General features: G+C 54.8%; 1 protein-coding gene across 5 annotated transcripts in view; it reads right to left on the bottom strand.

Annotated features, from left to right (window-relative positions):
- Positions 1-19,163, bottom strand: part of ITSN1 (intersectin 1) — a 176,565-nt gene that overhangs the window by 55,451 nt on the left and 101,951 nt on the right. For 3 of the 5 annotated variants that reach the window (XM_028503923.2, XM_036017208.1, XM_028503921.2), the window contains exons 17-20: positions 15,401-15,528; positions 12,323-12,552; positions 10,474-10,595; positions 1,470-1,717 (exon numbers count right to left, since the gene is read on the bottom strand). In XM_028503923.2, coding sequence (XP_028359724.1) covers positions 1,470-1,717; positions 10,474-10,595; positions 12,323-12,552; positions 15,401-15,528 — 728 coding nt within the window. Of the gene's footprint in view, positions 1-1,469; positions 1,718-8,808; positions 8,824-10,473; positions 10,596-12,322; positions 12,553-15,400; positions 15,529-19,163 lie in introns of all 5 variants that reach the window. The other 2 variants (XM_036017209.1, XM_028503920.2) reach the window with 1 other exon arrangement.

Here is a 19,163-nt window from a genome sequence, read left to right as displayed (position 1 = left end):
GGTCCCATGAAATACTGGAGAGAAAGTACTTTGTGACTCCAAAGCACCAGAGAAACATCCTCACCTGATCATTACTGTCATTTGTAACAACAACAAGAACAGCGAAATCAGCAAAAGAAGTTAGACCCGGGCGTGAAGACACACCAGGCTGGCAGCTGGTGCCTCTTCGCACCCTCCCTCTCCCGTCCACCACGCAGCAAGGCCTGGGCCTCAGGCCCACATGCCCCTTGTCCTGGGTCTCCGGGCCAGTTTACTTTTGTGATTTTGTAATTTTAAATAAATGCATCTACATGACTACAGATCTACACGAAATTTACTTCTTACAACTTTATAAGACATAAAAACACGGTTGAAAATCAAGATAACTCCTTTGCTGGACCGCACACCCTGATCTGGGTTTGGAGAATGAGGCGCCCTTAGTTGTAGCAGGAGCCTGTGCAGCACACACTCTGTGGGGAAGGGCCACACTGACTGGATCCGCACAGGACAGAACATGGTGTCTGTCTTCTACTTTGTGCCTTCGTTCCAAAACTCAGCACGCCTCAACCAAGATCAAGAAGGGAAGGGAGAGTTTCAGCTTGGGCTCATGCCGACGGAAGGCCCTTTCAGCAGAGATCAGACAGGGACTGTGTCCGGCACGCTCAGCCTCTCCCACGAAACCCCAGTGGGGAGCCCTGGCCAGCCCTCACACGCTTCCCCGCACTCCCTCCTGCCCTCGGTCATCACGCCCCCGTGCCCTCTGTCCCATCTCCCTCCAGCATCTGACCCTCTGTCTCCCATTTCTTTCTGCTGAAAGATGACGAGACTTTAAAAAACCGATACACTTACTCGAATCACTTGTGCTTGAATGCGGGTGTAGGGTATTTTTAGACAACTGCACGTCTAGACCAAGGGCCTGTAACCGAGCGTGTGGACAGGGGTTCAGCTATCTTTTCCGCCCTTTGCCTACACCTGTTCTTACTGCCATTTCCCGACGACCAAGGGCACGGCACCGACAGCGGTCACGGCCGAGAGCACACCCCCCGTCCCGCTCTGTCCATTTATCTGTACAAAGATGGATGAAGGGGGAAGCTTTAAAAGAAACCGCTTCCCCTCTTACTCAGAACCACGTGACTGAAGTCAGTTTCTGTTTTTGTCCAAGAAATGCTATTTGCACGCAGGGCATGACTGAATATGTGCTGACGGACGCGGAGGTCAGAGAGACCGTCAGGAAACTGTGTTTCTCCATCTCTCCAGAAGGAAAGCTACTGACAGACGGCCGAACGGAACAAGGGAACAGGCTTCCGTCTGCAGCGGGGCGGCCTGTCCGGAGCACAACACCCAGCACTTGCCAGCGGAGCAGCCAGAGAAGGCGGCGATGAAAGCCAGCCAGCTTCCAATGCGACGCACAACCCCGCACGGCAACAATGCTGCAAGGAAAAAGGTCCCTCCCTGAGCAGGGATTCCGAGTCACCGGCGACAGCACGTACGTGGAGCTGAAGTCGGCCCAGTTGTTGGGGGTCGCGGAGGGCTCAGCAGAGGTCACCGCCGGAGGCGCAGGGGTCTCCCGCACGGCCACCTTGGGTGCGGGGGTGGAGGTCAGGTCTGCCACTGGTTTGGCCGGAGCGGGAACCTCGTTTTCTGGGATTTTCTCTGCGTAGTTCGCGGGAAACCACCCGGTCTTCCCCTTCAGCTCTCCTCCCAGCCATCCCGGCTCTCCAGTCTGGCTCTCGTCCACCTGCAGGAGAGTCACGGGGTTTAGTTTCAGCGGGGCTGGCCCGTAGAGACCCCAGATACCCCACAGCACAGGGCCCTGAGCCCCGACACACGGACATAACGCGGCCCAGACGGCTCTGCCTCCGCCTCGGGCAGGAGTCCGGGGAGACGGGCCCTGGCTCCGGACGGACGGGAAGCGCTACAGCTCCAGTTCGTGCCCCCCATGGTCCTCTGCCTCTCTCCCCTCTTCCTAGTCCTGGCAGCTCGGAGACAGTGCCTGCGGTCCGTCGGCCCCAGGGCACACTGCAGAGCTATCCTGAATTGGAAAGTGATGTGCCACACTCCATCACTCAGGAAGTCACGTCATTACTACAAACACTTTGACTTGGCTGATTATCTAAAGTTGCAAGTGAAGGGCGCGATCAATACAAATTTAGTGTTCTAAAACTCTCCAAGAAGAAAGGCGTGAAAGAGAAAGGTGAAAACCACAGCCGTAGACAGTTTCCACGGGGAGCGAAGCTGACCGCTGTGTCCAGCCTTCTAAAAGCTGCACAGATGCGTGATGGGAAGATTAAGGAAATGATTGTTCATAGCAACAGTTTTTATTAAGATCCCAGCTTTCTTTCACACAAACTTAATAGTCATGAAGCGCATGCAAGAGTATAGAATTCCGCTGTTTAGAAATCTCAGAGGCTACTTATTATACCAAGTGCTTCTACTGTTGGCATGGTATTTCAGTTCTGACTCAAGAGGATTCTCCAAAGGCAGCAGGATGACTCTACTATTTTCTGAGCAGCAGAAGAATGAGTTTGGAGGGCATTCACTATCAGGAAACGATGCTGGCTACTGTGCGTCAAAACAAGGGTCCACCAGAGACCTGACCTTATTTGAATCCCTCACCATACTACTGCCCAAGCAAACATTTAACACGCCAGTGGACATTAACGTCACTTTTTAGAAGTCACACAGACGAATAGGTAGGATCTAACAATGATTTAAAAAAACTGGCAGAAATACCAGCTTTCTGACCCATTCAAATAGTAACCAGCCAACCAAACAAACCGAACAGCAAAGAGCTACGGAACCGGCCCTCCACCTGCACTCCACGGGGAGTCGGTAACAGGCGCGATGCCCACTCGCCCACCCCAACGACAAAGGCCCCGGGACGGGGCGGAGGGAGCGGAGCACTCAGCCGCCTACTCAACTCCGCGCGTCACTGACGGGATGGCCGGCACAGAGGGCGCGTGACCCTGCTGCCCACCGCAGGGGCCCTGTCTGTCGTGGGTAACCGCAGTGTCTGAGCCGGAGAATCCTCCCAACGGGAGCTGCCCGTGCAGAGCGCAATCCTCCTCCGCGGCTCTCGGCCTCGCCTTGCGGTCCTGTTCCTCTGGCTGACACCCAGTCAGCTGTGGACACCCCGGCCGCCCGTCACTCAGCTCCCCCACGCCGCGCCATTCCTTCCATCTCCTGGGCGGCCCCAGCTGTTTCTCTACAGGGGGATTCTAGATGACATCCTTTTCTACTGGGATCTTATTTTATTATATCTGTTTTTTAATATACTTTTTTAAAAAAGACTTTTATTTTTCCCTGACTGGTGTAGCCCAGTGGATTGAGCGCGGGCTGCGAACCAAAGTGTCGCAGGTTCGATTCCCAGTCAGGGCACATGCCTGGGTTGTAGGCCATGACCCCCAGCAACCGCACATTGATGTTTCTCTCTCTCTCTCTTCCTCCCTCCTTTCCCTCTCTAAAAATGAATTTAAAAATCTTTAAAAAAAGATTTTTATTTTTTAGAGAGGGAAAGGGAGGGAGTGAAACATTGATCAGTTGCCTCTCGCACGCCCCCCAGTAGGGACCTAGCCCACAACTCAGGCATGTACCGTGACTGGGAATTGAACCAGCGACCTTCAGTTCACCAGCCAACCTGCAACCCACTAGGCCACACCAGCCAGGGCTACTTGGATTTTATTTTATACTAAACTCAAATGGCTACAGGCCTTTCCTTCCTCCTTCACATTTACTGGTGATGTGACACATTGTAACTTTGTGCTGCTTGGCCGTGGCAGCACAGCTCTTTTTAAACCAGCTTGTGCCAGGGCCTCCTGGACGCCTCAGGAGGTTCGGCGGTCATTCTGGGGCAAAGGTGAGGGGCCAGGCGCCAGGGGCGGCGTCAGGAGCCACAGCCACTCAGCAACAGTCCCAGACGGCAAGGCCCGAGGACCAGGGGCGGGGCCCGGCAGCCAGGCTGCCCCACCTTAAACAGCACTTCCCCGACTCATCGACTGGCTCGCTGGGGGCAAGTGCAACCTCCTGTCGCCTCGGCTCCGTCACCTGCGGAGTGGGGGTAGCAACAGTGCCCGTCTGCTGTGGCTGCTGCGAGGGCTGTTGACTATTTAGAGCACTGCGTGGCCTATGACGAGTGTTCAGCGGTGGGCTTGTTAGAGCCGCCTGCCTCTCCTGCTTGCTGTGCAGGCGCCTGCACAGCGCCCTCTGCCCTGGGCTTCCGCTCGGTCTGAAAGCCTGGCCCCCACTCGGCCCTCACCTCGGGCGGGCACCTCCGGCCGGCTCTGCACATGGGGGGGAGGCACGCGGCTCTAGAAGCCGGGTCTAGCAGGAGCCTGCGGGCTCGCCTCTGGCCAGCAGCAGTGCCGTAGGGCCGGGGGTCCACCCCTGCCCGTGGCCTCTGTGGAACTCCTCGTCTGTACGAGCTGGACTTCTGGGGATGTCGGCTGCCTGACCCATGTCCGTGGTCCCCCGAGACCCAGGGTCTTTTCTGGTCAGCAGACTCCTGACCAGCCCGTCTGCAGCCGGGTCGGGAGCCCTGAGGAACGTCCCACTCCGCTCCCAGCCTGGGGGACCGATCACGCCCATTCCTGTCCCCCGAGTGACAGAAGGAGCCCCCCCCCCCACAGGTGCCGTGACTGCTCAGGACGGGCAAAGGCTGCCCACGCATGACCTGTGCAAACAAGCAAACAAGCACCTGCCCCCCCCTCACGGCGTTTCACTTTCAGCCAGGAAACTCACCGGTCAGCTCTGACCAAACAACAGTCTCCACCGGTGGGATTTATTCTTAAGGGATTCACGAATTTTTGTGAATAATTACATTTTCATTTTAAGGTTCAGAGAATAAAATAAAAATGCACTCTTCACATTAAATGAACCAATGAGAGAAAGCATGAAGGTTCTCAAATGAAAATGAGAAACACTTCTTCCTGGGTTGAAACTTCCTGGGTCTGGGTAACTTTCCCCAAATGCCGATCTGACGGTGGAAAACCACTGCATGAGATAAGGCCAGAACAAGGAAAGTGGGGCCTACAAACTTCCTCACAGCGCGGTGGCTACAGTGCGGGCTTCGGCACACGAGCACAGAAAGTGGACCCATCTGCTGGTGGCTACAAATCAGAGGGGTTCAAACGATGAACAGCACTGGTCCTAACACAGTCTCCTGTGGCCAGGCCCACGGAGCCGCCTCCAAGCACACGGGGCCCATGTCTCAGTGGACATGAGCCGAGTGGGAAGCACGAGCCCCAGGCGCTACCCACACGCCTGGGGAGACGCTGCGGATCCAGAACGGTGAGCACACTCACGCTGTGCACTGGGGGCTCGCAGCTGGAAGCACGCCGTGGCTGTGGGGTCGGACACCCGTGGCTGGAGCCCAGTAATGCTGCATCTCCCTTCTCAACGTTTCGTGCTCCACAGCTGCCACCTGCATTTAGGGAGGGAGCGTTGCTGTGTCTACCACCCCCGACTGTGTCACAAAGAAGGGGAAGAGCAGTCCCCTCTCCCCTCACACGCACGACGAAGACTGGGAAGGAAAAGCAGACAGGTTCCGAGTGTGGCTCACGCCGGCTCACGCGCCGGCTCTGGCCGAGCAGTTGGGGCGGCACGTGTGTCGTGCGTCTGCCCGTTGGAACGGGAGGGCTCCCTCGAAACCCCTGGGTGAGGATATTAAATTGCTTTTTAAAGCTCTAATCTGGAGGGCTGGCAAATTTTTCCTCCAACTGTCACATTACTCAGCTCTGCCACCGCAACAAGAAAGCAGCTGGAGACGGAATGCTCACGAGTGAGCCCGGCTGTGTGCCCACGAAGCCTCCCTACACACCAGGCGCTGGGCGGACCTGGCCCAGCCCCGGATCATGTGCGCGCACCGGCCCTCCAGACAGCTGCAATACCGTGACTAAATACTACTAAACAAGGGGCACTCGGATGGCAAGCTTATGAAAATCTAAGGAAGGCGGAAAAGAAAGGGTAAGTTTTAAAAAATTCTGCATCAAGAGAAGAAAAGGCAAAACTGGGTTTAAACTGTGACGAGAGAAAAGCTGAGGTACAAGACAGACACTTTGCAGACCGACTTGATGGCTGACAACTGCTAAGGAAGCTCCCTTCCTGGGGTACTTTAAGAGGGTATTTTCCAGAAACAATTCAGGACTAGTCCCGACAAGAAAGAGAGACTGGGCGTTACCAGCGCCCGGACCAGCAGTCCCCGGAACGAAATCCCAGCAGAATCACCCGGAGGGGATGCGAGGCCCGCCTGTGGGCTCGCAGAACCGGAGGCTCCGGGGAGGGGGGCCCCGGGAAGGGCTCTCTGTCAGCTCCCAGAGCAGTCCTGGCGACCTCGGTCCTGCTCCACCACCTCACCCTGCCGCAGGACACGGCCCGCCCGTGCTCACACGCACCGCACCAGAGCAGCACCGAGCGGAGGTCTCCTCACTTCTTACGCCGCTCCACCACCTTCTGCACGTCAGCTCTGATTTGTTCCGCCCCCACATGCGGGCCCTCCAGACTAGCAGACAGGCCACCGATTTTCAAGGTACCGAAGCCTTCGCGGCCAAGGTCAAAGCCAACCATGAGACTTCCTTCAGAGTTCCGTGCACCCCGGCTCACTCCGGTTCCCGCTTCCCTTCCCAACTCCTGGCAGAGCCGCCCGGCTTTCCCGCGCGCCCCTCCCTGGTCCCTAGAGAGGTTCACACCCGACTGGTGGACCCCACCTTCTACTTCCCTCTGTCATCGGCATTCAGAACGGGGCTGTGTCTAAGATACCGCTTTAATTTCTGTTAACCACAAAGGAATGTGTTTTGGGAGAAAACTGGGCTGATAATCAAGTTTTTTCAAATGCAAAACATTTTCCTGAAGCTCCCCCCACCCCAAGACTGCCCATGTTAAAGAAGGAAGCATTGCTAGACTTCTAAAATCCAACAGGTGCTGCTGGATACTCTCCAAAGACGTGAACGCAACAGGGGCGTCTCCTGAGCCCTGGGCCGACGAGGGGACTCCCGGCCTGTCTGACCGAGAGAGGCGGACGGCGACGCTCTAACTACATGTTCCTGAATCATTTCTAGGCCTCTCCTGAGGTTCTGTGCACTGATCTGAGAGGGGGGGAGGGAAGACAGAGAGACAGAAGAGAGAGGAACATTGGTCGGTGGCCCCCCATACACACCCCGGCCGGGGACGGAACCCGCCACCTTTCGATGGGTGGACGACGCTGCCACCAGCTCAGCCACTGACTGGGGCTGTACATCTAACTACGTATTTTCCAAGTTCACGTTCCTTACTGCCAACTTCATGAAATAACAAAATTGTTGCTATTACATGTCAATTTTCTCCCCCCCTTTTTTGCATTGATTGTTGACCTCACGGAGGTGGTGCAGTTGTGCGTCGTCTGGGGGGTCGTGTCTCATTTTGTAATAAACACAGACGGCACCGCCCCGGCCCCTTCAGTGAGCCGGCTCGCTCCGCCGGCCGCAGGCTCCGTGTCTCCTCGCGGACTCGGGACGCCCGAGACGGAGCGAACGCCATCCCAGTCCCGGACAGACACCTCTGTCCCACATCTCAGAGCTGGACTTACTCTTTAGTGTTTTATTAAAAATGCAGACGTTGACACATTTGTAAATATGACAACTCTACAGAAGTATGTAAGATTGAACGAGAAAGCCTCTCCTTTCCTGCCCAGCGCTAGGCGCTGTTCAGTGTGAGGTCTGTGTTTCAAGACTGTTGACTACACACACACACACACACAAACATTGGAATACATACACACAGTTTTTTATTTAACCAAAACCCAGTTATATTCTCTATATTGCTTCTGCTTTTTTTTTTTTTACTGGAGAGCTTATTTGTGTATATAGGTGTAGGTAATTTTTTTGAGCATCTTCATTACATTTCTTGCTTAGCCGTATTGTGGTTTACTTAAACCGCCGCCCTCCTGAGAGGCAGCACTAGACTGGTCCTCATTTCTCGTTCCCAGCAACACTGCGGTGAGCACCCGTGCGCATGGGTGCCCGGGCCTGTGCTGGAGAATGGAGGAGGGCGGGCGGCAGGATTCGGGGAATTTTAAGCCTCAGCTGGCACCGCCCGTGACCGGGTCAGCTCACACAGCCACCCCGACGGTGTCTATGACATCCGATGCCCTGCACCCGGCAGAGCTGGAGACTGTCGAACTTTTAAATGTGCTCAGTTGAGGGGTAAAAATACCTCATTTTTTTAAACTTGCATTTTCCTCATCGCCAATGCAATGAAACATCTTTCCATTTGTTTTTAAAATTGTTTGCTTTTCTTCATCTGTAACTGTGTCTACATATCGTCCACCAGCTTTTCTAAATTGTGGGTTTCTTTCACATTAGCTCTTTGGAATCTTTATATAATGTGGATATCAACCTTCTGTCTCTCACGTATTTTGTAACATAAACGTCTTGATTTTTTATGTAATCTGTTTGTGTCATGTACGGCTTCTGGTTTTAACTTACACAGGCATTTCTTGGCCAGATAACCATTCCAGTGCTCACATCTAGAACATATTTTTAGAACTGTACCTTTTATGTTGGACCTGCTTGAACTTACTTCTGTCCAGGCCCTGGGCTGGAGACCGGACCCAGTGCCCTGCCCGAGACAGTGCCTTCGAGTCCGTGCTGCCGCGGCGTCTGGCGCAGGGGAGCCTGGGACGCGGACCTGCCCGCCCTCCTTCCCTCCTTCCCTCCAGTACAACGCACCACATGAACGCAAAACGTTTTTCTGCCACGACGACACCCAGAGGTACGGGTACGCACACGGGACTCGAGTGACGGAGAGGAACACAACATTCACCCGGAGGCAGACCTCCTGACAGCACAGAGCACTTACCCATTCCCCTTTAACCTCCACCAGGAAAGCAAAGGTTCGAAAGCAAGGCAAAACAGATGTTTAATGGTTTGTTCTTACAGCAACTCTAAACTCTATTCATCTAATCAAGCTGGTGGTTAACTAGCCAATTTAAGGAAAAGGGCTCAATGTTATTGTAAAAAAAACTGTTTCAAAAAATTAGTAATATTTTCTTACTAGAATGCAAATCTGTAACATTTCCTTATGGTAACATTTGTAACACATCCTTATCTCAAGGAGAGAACATTACTTTCCTGCACCTTGTGTTGCAACAAAATCCAATTACAAAAGCATTAGGCTTTTTTTTTTTTTAAACAGTGTAATAAGCCAACTTAGGGACAAGGCCCTAGCTGATGTCGCACAAGGCCTTCCTAATTGCCAGGTGCCCGCTCTTGCTCGGTATCACGTCAGTTACAATCAATGCGCTCTGAAAGGCGTGGCATTCAGGTTCGAGGCGGTGTGCGTGCGCAGCTGCAGGCCATCAGAAAGCACGGCGTGGCCAGCAGGAGGCGGCGGAGAGGCCATAACCCTGGCCCCCTGCATCACCGTGCAGGGCCGGAGAGGGGCCGCTCCCCAGGGCAGCCGGGTCTCCCTGCGCAGGGGTGGGGCTGGCACCCAGCACACGCAGGCACGCAAACACCGTGCGCCGAAAGCACTGGAGTGTACTTGAAGATCTACTCAATACTGAAGTTTCAGTAAGACTCTGGGCCTTTGGCCTTGACTCCCCTATATCCAGCCCATAATTAGAGAAAAAGTGATCAAGAAAATGGGAAAAGGGACTGAATTCTCTGTCATCTCCTTGTGTTTTGGCCGATTAACGACCAGACACTCTGCGCAGAGGCCGGATGGGCGCACACAGAATGCACGAGTGACGGCAGCACAGCCCCCTCTGCACTCCGGAGACACGGAGTCCCACGGGTGCAGGCGTGGGAAACGCCTGGCTCAGGCCCGCATGCGCGAGGGTCTGTTCAGACGCCGGCCCGTCCCCTCTGTTCTCCCACGCTGCCCGCCGTGCGCAGTGGGGCCGCTTCTAAGACTCTCACCCTTGAGCTGATAACTAGATGAACGACTCGCTTCTTTCAGAGGAGAATTTAGTCGACCACATTGCTGCATTCTTTCTTAAACTGGTTCCTGTAGATTTGGTTGCAATCATAAGACTACACTTAATTAAGAAAGCGGATTAACTGTATTTAATTCACTCCTCTTCTCGCAATTCAAAGTTTACATAATCAAAGGGGGAAAAAAGATGCTTTTGACCTAAAGACACAGAAGTTATCATTGGCAATTATAAAAATAATGCTAGAGTATTCTGCATTTAAAATTTAATTTTTAAAGACTACTCATAGTATGTAAGTAGTCATCTCAACTCAGAAATTACCACATCATTACAGATTTAAAAATAAGCTAACACTATAATACAAACCCATTTTCCTTCACAGCTCCATTTTAAAGTAATGTCAATAAATTTTTAAATGTCTTCTCTCAATGTACCAGGGAAGGAGGAAGAACGAGCCCGTACCCCAGACACCCAGACGCCGGGCCACCGGAGGTCACTTTCCCTGGTGACTCCACGTCGCCTGGTGCAGCCCGTGCAGAGGACGCCGCGAGTCACGAACAGAAACCACGCGTGGCCGGGGCCGTCCTTACCATGACTATGTCTCCCGGCTGGATCGTGATCTCGTCGTGACTTCTGGACTCGAAGGGATACAGTGCTCGGTAGTACACCACCTTCACGTTCTCCTGGGCAGAGATGGTGAGCGGGCCTTTCTCTGTTCACAGAAAAGGCGGGGGGGGGGGGGGGGGGAAGAAACGGAAAAAGACAAAACATTACACAGAACACAAGTGCGTGACGACATGCCAAACGACTGCGGCCTCTCCGCCGCCGGCCTCCACACCCGAACCGCCCCATCCGCGCCGGGGGTTTCTGGCGCACGTCCCGATGCCAAGGGGAGCCGAACCCGATGTCACCCCTCAGACCCACCAGAGGGCGTCAGTGAAGCCTCCACACAAAGGTCACCCCAGGGCCACGTGCAGCGAGGCCGCGGCACAGCACACGGCAGGCCCCACGGCCCGGCCCCACCCGGGGCGCCCAGTGCAGTGAAGCAGTTCCAACGGGCCCCGGAGTCTGGGTGAGCCAAAAGGAAGTCCGCCCGGGAGAGGGCAGAGCAGCACAGCTCTCCACGTGAACAGACACGGGGTCGGTGGTGGGTGGGCCCCAAATGCAGTCTTACAAAGCCAAGAGCCTGTTTCCCCAAGAAGAGTTATTACTGGTAGTCCCTGGGGACGCGCCTACAGACAGGTCCTGGGTGACGACAGTTTAGATTTTAAATGAAATAAAATTTTCAAAATGCATGCGAGCGGAGGACAGCTTGGCTCCCAGTTACCCACAACTAATCACGGCCCCCTGGACGGCCTTCCCCACGCGCCCGGACACGCGCCACCCTCTCCGGGGCAGGAGGAGGAAGAGGCGCCACCGCCGCCGCGGTCCGGACACCGGCTGCTGCGCCGCTTCCCCACTGGCCGAGGGAAGGGTCCTTGCACGAGGGGGGACAGGAGGAACGCACACTGACTGCTGAGACCACACCACGGACACGTGGTTTCCACACCAGAACAGCAGGGAACAAGTGCTTGTCTTCACTCGGCCCGGCACTCCGGTGCGGGTCGGACGGCTTTCTCCGGGGCGGCGCGCGCGGTAAGGCGGGAGGGGGCGGCCCCGACTCCGAACCCCCGCCCCCACCCCCGCCCCCGCCCCCTGTGCCAGCAGGGAACAGGCCTTTGGGGGCCGGTGTGTTCCTGCCTTTTCTGCCAGCACACCAGGAAAAAGCACGCTGATGGCCCAACAAACAAAGTCGGTGTCGTTTACTGCCCAGAGAAAGAGGCGGTCACTTTGCTCAGCCGAGCAGGACCTGTAAAGCGGTACAGCATGACGTGGCCACGTGAGAATTTAAAACTACATCCTGGTTTGCACCTGGTATGAGGGATGTTTTCTAGAAATTTCAAAGTTTTCCACTCATCATTACTTATCGAGGAAACTTATGATCAAAGGGCAAAAAGCAGCCACACCCTTCAAAAGGTGAAGACCACGGTTTCACGCAGGGCGAGCACTCGGGAGAGTGGCTGCTCCCTAGCCCGGGAGTTCCCGGAGACAGTAACTGGGGAACCAGAGAGGCCTGGAGAGGCGGCGGCCAGGTTAGGGCCGCTGCTGGAACCCAGGTGTCTGGCTGAGGCCCGGTAACGAAACTCACGCGCTGTCATCAGCGAGAGACCTCCGAGGCCGGTGTAATGGCAGCCACGGGACGGCACGGTGGCGGCAGAATTCACAGAGCCTAGCAACCCTGCAGCGCGAACAGCTGCGCTGTCCCAAAAAGGAAAGCCCGGCATTGTCGCCTCTATTAATACAGCTAGGGCAGGGCCCGATCGCATAGGGAGATGTCTCAGACATCTGGGTGTGCGAGAGCAGGTGACTTCTCCTCCAGAGCGTTCCAGCCCCCAGTACCTGCGGTGGACCAGGGTGCGTGCACAGCCGGCTTCGCGGGCTCGTGGTGCTGCGGGAAGAGCCGGCCCAGCTTGTCCTGCACTTCCGGCCTGCCTCGGTCCTCGCCGTCCTTCTTCCGGGCGCTCTCCTCCCTTCGGAGCTTCTCCTCCTCGTGCGGCCTCCTCGGCCGCGCGTGCTCGTCCTCCTGCTGCGCGTGCTCCAGGCACTGCCTGTCCCTCTCCTGAGCTCGCCTGTCAATGACACGCGGGGTTACGGCAGGGAAGCCACTCCCGGTCAGCGCCAGAGCCGCTCCGCCTCATGCCCGGGACGCTCCAGGCCTTCGGGCGGGGGGCTCTGCGTCGACGAGCGAAGGCTCTCAGGGCCCCCCGTCCTGAGTCAGATGAAACGGCGCGATTCAGAGAAGCACAGAAAGCATTTCTAACGGAGCTTATAGAGTGATTAGAGTAATATCAAAAACACTTCTCAATTTTAAACCCGGTCTGTAACTGCAGAACAACAAAGTCATAGCACATGTGGGGACACGGCTCCCACGAGGAGAAAGGACACCCCGCACCGAAGTGACACACCGCCAGGGCGAGCCCACGAGCACTGGGTGGGGACCAAGGGCACGCCGCGTTTAACACGCCACAGAGCTCCCTGGCACGCGGCTGAGAGCAACAGACCGCTGTAAACCCTCGAGGTGGCGGCCGTCCGGCACGAGCAGCAACTCCTGCGGAGGGCACTGAATCGGACTCTTCGTGCTTTCCAGAGCAGGTGAACGCACGGAGATCACTGCAATTAAATGCAGGCCCTGAAAATTATGAAGCCACCAGCCTGGAACTCATAGGAAAAGACTGGGAATGGTTTTTCTCTTGCTCCATAAAATTTCATTAAGATCAGAAAATACTTTAAAGGCACACTTTAGGGCAGGGAGAAATAGGGAGACAAACACCAATCGGTTGCCTCCCACACGCGCCCATCCGGGGACCTGGCCTGCACCCCAGGCATGTGTCCTGACTGGGAATTGAACTGGTGACCTTTTGGTTGGCGGTTGGCGGGATGATGCCCAACCCGCTGAGTCACACTGGTCAGTGCTAAGTGCACACTTTAGGTGGAACTGACATGCATCAATAAACGACATGTTAGCAACAACACGTTTATTGACTACGCTGACCCTCACACTGGGCAGGCGGGGCCCATCGTGGTCACCCACACCGCGCAGATGAGGGGCAGGAGGCAGAGACCCTGCGTGCCTGTCCCGCAGCCACGCCCGCCTGGGGCCTGACCCCAGAGTCCACATGCTGACCCGCCGTCCTGTGACACGGCCACCGCACAAAGGTCACCTCCCAGAATCAGGAAACCCCCCATTTATTTTATTTTTATAAAATAAAACTTTTATTCTCCACTTAAAAAATATTACGCTTATTTCTACTCTGTATCAATGGGGAAATTTAGTGCAGTAGAATTCTTTTTAACTTAAACACTTTAGTTACAAGTTTTTATAAAGATTTTATTTATTTTTAGAGAGGGGAAAGGAGGGAGAAAGAGGGGGAGAGAAACATCAATGTGTGGTTGCCTTTCACACCCCTCCCCCAGCTGGGGACCGGACCAACATCCCAGGCGCGTGCCCTGACTGGGAATCCACCGACGACCCTTCGGTTTGCAGGCCGGCACTCAGTCCACGGAGCCACAGCAGCCAGGGCTTACTTACAATTTTTAAACCATCCTAAGAGAGCAGAAAAAAATTCTTTGGAGCCATAGGGGTGGTAAATTGTTAATCATGACGACGACAACAACAAAAAACACAATGAACTCCTGCTTTAACATTTTCTTCTAATAAGGTCAGTCGCCACTTACGGGCATGGCCACGTAGTTTCTGCATTCTGGATGCTGTTATCACACGCCTGCAGGCGCACACTTTAACCTTTCCGTGTGACAGTGCTGTGTGTTGCTTCCACTCTGCAGGAGTGCGGAAGCCCGGAGCAGCCCACGGCGTGCGTGCCGAGGGCGTCTCACGGGCTCTGAGGGCACGGGGAGGGCGAGCTCACCAGCACGTCCAAGGAGCGAGTCCTTGCCACAGAACCCACGCCCTGCTCCCAAGGAAACCACAAACTGTCCTTTCGGCCGGGCTGAGACCCTACCCACCTACCCACTGGCATGGAAACAAACACACAAAAACACCCAGAGCACCAACTCAAAACACCACACAGACCCATGAGCAAAAGCACACCCCACTCGGGGCGGTGTAACTGAGCTCGGCCCACAGAGGTCAGTGACCCACCTAAATCGTCTGCTTCTTCATCTGTTGAGTCTGATTTCAATCATCAAGTTTTACAATTTACACCATATCATGGGGATATTTGGTCATTTTTGTTTCTTAGTGTCTAATTTATTTTTATTTATTCATTATTTAATCAGTAAGTTACAACGAAGTATTTTTTCCTATTACCATTATTTAGCCCCCTTATATCCTCCCTGCTCCCTGCTTAGTGTCTAAAAATTAATAAAGTTTAAGAAGCAAATGTCCAATGACAAAATCAGACCCACCAGAAGTTTAAAAATGTCTGCAGTCTATTGCAGGAAGTTACGAATAAAACCCACAAACACACATATTTAAACAAAAACGAGTCTGTATCCTAAGCAGCAGCAGCAGCAAAGGTCCTGCTTCCACACTCAGGTTGAATCCGAATTCGCAGTTGGGGAGAGAAGAAAGGAGAGTCCTTCCCCAGCAACACTGTGTGGCAGGCCCCCCACCCCCTGGCCGCCACGGCTATTCAAAGGCTGTGAACTGGAAAAGTATTTTGGTCATTGGCATGCAGATGAGCACACCAAGTGCCCCAGTTTCCTCGGGGAATTCCATTCATCTACACAGTAGTGACTTAGGTGAGCTCTGGGGACCAACCAAACACTTCAGGGGCACTTACATGTGCAAAGACTTACACACACACACACACACACACACACACACACGTGTTTGTGCGGACACGCGCCCGGGGCTGGGGCTCCCTCCGCTGCAGAGAGCCCCTGGAGAGGCCGGGCGAGGAGCAGCGAGTGCTCCCAGTCCCTTCCAGGCGGGCCCGCAACCGCCGGGAAACTCACCTCTGGGCCTCTTCCTTCTGCTTCTCCAGCTCCGTGATCCGCCGCTCCTGTTCCTTCTGTTTCAGCCTTTCCGCCTCCATGGACTTCTGCTTCTGGAACTGCTGCTTGTTATGCATTTCTCTCAGTTCCTACAAACAACGAGAATCAGGTGATGCGGGAGGCGACCGGGAAGTGCCACAGTCGGTCTATGCACGCGTGCACACGCGGCGACCCACCGTGGCGAAGCCTGCGCGCTCAGGAGACAACATTTCAGACGTGACAGGCGCTGACTAGACACGCTGACGCGGCCGATCCTCCCCAGCGGAGCAAGACCCCACCGCAGCGAGCCCCCTGCAGGGCCTTGCTGTCCGGCAGGGGCCGGTGAGGGGCATTAGGAGCTACGCTGCTCGAGACTCAGCGGCAATACAGTGGTTCTAAGACACAGTGACGATCGCGAATAAACCGTTGAGCTCTTTCTGATAATGCACCCACGCCAGCCTCTCCTGGCTCTGGAAACACATCACATCCCTGCTCCTACGCTCTCCGTTAAAACCCCACCTCCTTCTGCTCCGCCGCCCTCGGGCGAACGGACACGCCTCTGGCCCTCAACCTGCCTTCTGCCCCCACGGTCTGCCTGTCCTCCCCCACCCCTTTCAGACCGACTCCTCTCACTGAGGCCACGTGTGAAGCTCCTGGCCGCCGCGCACCGAGCCGGCAGGCGGGTGGGGAGTCAGGAGGGGCAATCTCGTGGTCACCGCCTCGGACCCGTCTCCCCGTTGGAATTCAGCCCCCAGACCAACCAGGGCTTCCCGCGCAGGCCACTGAGGACACTGTGCACGCTGCAGTGCGTCACATCCTCTAGTCGGAAGTTTCAACAGCGACGGATACGCAGAACAAAGAAGTGCCAGTCAAGGGGAATCGCTGGGATTCCATGGGGATCAAATGGTCATGATCAAGGTCGGTCACCGGAACGCCTCCCACCATGTCAACCACAACCCGTGAGTTGGAGTGTCCGGCAGAGCCGAGAGCAGGTCTCCAGCGGACTTCTCGGTCTGACCGGCCGGGGCTGGCCCCGCCGGCGGACAGCCCGGGGTCTACACGGTGAGGTTTAAGAATTGAGACCTGCCCTGCGTGCTCCTGTTTTGCTCACCGGCAAGTCCACATGGGCAGGTTTCTTCCTGCTTTAAGTTCCGACCTTTCGTTCATTCTGAGCCTGAACCACAAGGACAGAGAAAGTATCTGCAGAAGGTCGGTGACAGAACGCACTTACTCCTCGAGAACAGCCGAGTGCCACACTAACACTGTCCTACTCGCTAGACGGTTCTTAAGAACAAGTTTACACACCATGCGTGACTTTGAGAGGTCCTGAAAGCGATCAGTGAGGTACGAGAAAAAGTTTGACTGGAGATCCGGAGGTCAGGGGGAAAGAGGGACTGGGGGACAGGGGCTGGACGGAGGCAGGTGCCAGAGAGAGGGGGAAGGAAGGGGCTTCAGTGGGCGACCAGCAGATGAGACCGCCCGGGAACAGCAGGGGGCAGCGGCAACAGGCGACTCTGCGAGGCGAACTGTCCCCCAGGGCAGCAGCCCCGGGCCCTCGACTTCCAAATGACGACGGGTACCTGGGCCAGGAGTTCAGCCAGGGACGGGGCACGGAAGGCTGAGGATGGAGGCTGGAAAGTGATGATGAAGCCTCGCTCTGGTGGCTTAAAGCTCTAAGAGGCACCAAAGTCCACACCAGAAGAGAGAATTCCATTGTGCCTTGTCCTTCTCACTGCCACGCCGTGGGGGGGTACAACTTGCATGTGTTAAAAAAAATTCAGCAGTATTGCTTTTCGTAGGAATTTGGAATCAAGCACAAATAGCACTCTCTAATAACATAAATAAAAAATGTGATGCATATTCTGAAGTTGGTATTTCAGAAACAGATAAAACGGGCCGATTCCTGTGGTTGACACAACGTGCACCCCTGGCTCAAGTTCACGAATGTCTCTGCATGAAAAGGACGACTGCGGCGGGGTGACGTCACAGCGGCCTTCCTGTGCAGAGAGAGGACCAGCCACGGGTCGGCACCCGCGCAGGCGGGGGTGGAGTGACATCACAGCAGCCTTCCTGTGCGGAGAGAGGACCAGCCACGGGTCGGCACCCGCGCAGGCGGGGGTGGAGTGACGTCACAGCAGCCTTCCTGTGCGGAGAGAGGGCCAGCCGTGGGGTCGGCACCCGCGCAGGCGGGGGCGCCCCCTCTTCCGCCGTCAGCCCAGAGGCGAGCGCCCTTTAGAAGGAAGGGCAAGAAGTGACGGAAAGGTTCGCTTTATCTGCTATTTTAAAATTTCATCTTAACCATAAAAAAGTCTTGATCAGAAATAATGTACAGAAACTAGGCTACAATTAGGAGGTACTGACCCGGGAACAAAGAGACCTGGATTCTACTCCCAGGTGCCTGGCGAGGGCCAGAGACCGCATCGGAGCGGCTGACCCACAGGCTTTCTTTTAGCTTGAAGAGCTGTTAAGTTCTTCGACAATGTTTCATTATAAAAAAGTTTATTCTTGTGTGTCAGTGTCTCTTTCACTTAGGGTTTTATTCTTATTGCAGGAATAAACCAAAAAGGTGTGACCAGCAAGCAAGGTAACTGAGCTGAAATTCAATACAAAGAAGTAGGAAATGACAGGAGGGGAATAACATTTTAGTCTGATGGCCAGGGGCCTGATGATGTATTTAAAATGAAAAGTTACTTTACCCAGGAACAACGTTTCTATAGGTGGAGCGATATTCAAAATGTTTACCAGCAGGTGCTGCACAAGCACCCGCCACTGGGGTGGACCCTGGCCGAGCCGTACCCCGCGCCGGGCAGACCCCGGGCACAAACGCAGGTTTTTCTTTTTATCGAAGAATTACAATGCGCATTTCCTTCCTGCCCTGCTCTATGGCAACGGGATGCTGAACGACAGATCAGTAATTACGACACAGAGCCAAACCATTTGGAGGTAAAGCTAGCGGCGCATGAGGAGGCACTATAAAACGAAAAGCTCGCCCTGACCGGCGTGGCTCCGTGGGCTGAGAGTCATCCGCAAACCAAGGGGTCGCCGGTCGGGTCGCCGGTCTGGTCCCCAGCCAGGGCGCACACCTGAGCTGCGGGCTGGGTTCCCGGTGGGGGACACGCATGACAAGCAGCCAGTTGATGTTTCTCCCTCACATCGATGCTTCTCTCCGTCTACTTGTCACCCCCTTCCCCCCTCTCTAAAAATAAATAAATAAAATGAAAAGCCATAAGAAGTGAATTTAAAGAATCCACAGGAAAAAATCATGCTGATGAGGTAGTTTAAAAACCAATTTTGGAACCATCACATACAGGAGAGAGAAGGTATTTAAACATTTTAAAGCACATTTGTGTTAGCACAGCAGCACTGCAGGGCGGGCTGGACCCATCTGTGGAACCGTCTGACGAAGCTGCGGCTTCAGGTACCCCAGGAATTGCAGCGCGCCGCAGCCATGAAAGAACAGACGTCGGGCACAGTGACAGCCGGCTCTGGCAGCTTATGGTGGAGACTGAAAGACGGCAACGTTTTTCTACCGCTCCCTCACCCAGTCTGCTGGGACGCACACCGGCTGTAGGACAAGACGCCGTGAGCAGGCAGGCGCCTGCGGTCTTCTTCCCTGCTCCTGGACTTCGGAGTTTGAGATGGCGTGAACCAAAATGTGCAGAAAATTTATGATTCTCAAGTTGGTAACTTTCTATGAAAGCTGAACTGATGAGAAGGCAGTCTGTAGAACGCAGGTATATGCACC

The sequence above is a fragment of the Phyllostomus discolor genome, chromosome 2 (genome assembly GCF_004126475.2).
Source record: "Phyllostomus discolor isolate MPI-MPIP mPhyDis1 chromosome 2, mPhyDis1.pri.v3, whole genome shotgun sequence".
NCBI lineage: Eukaryota > Metazoa > Chordata > Mammalia > Chiroptera > Phyllostomidae > Phyllostomus > Phyllostomus discolor.
Note: the sequence above shows the minus strand (reverse complement) of the source record. Positions and strands in the feature narration are given on the sequence as shown.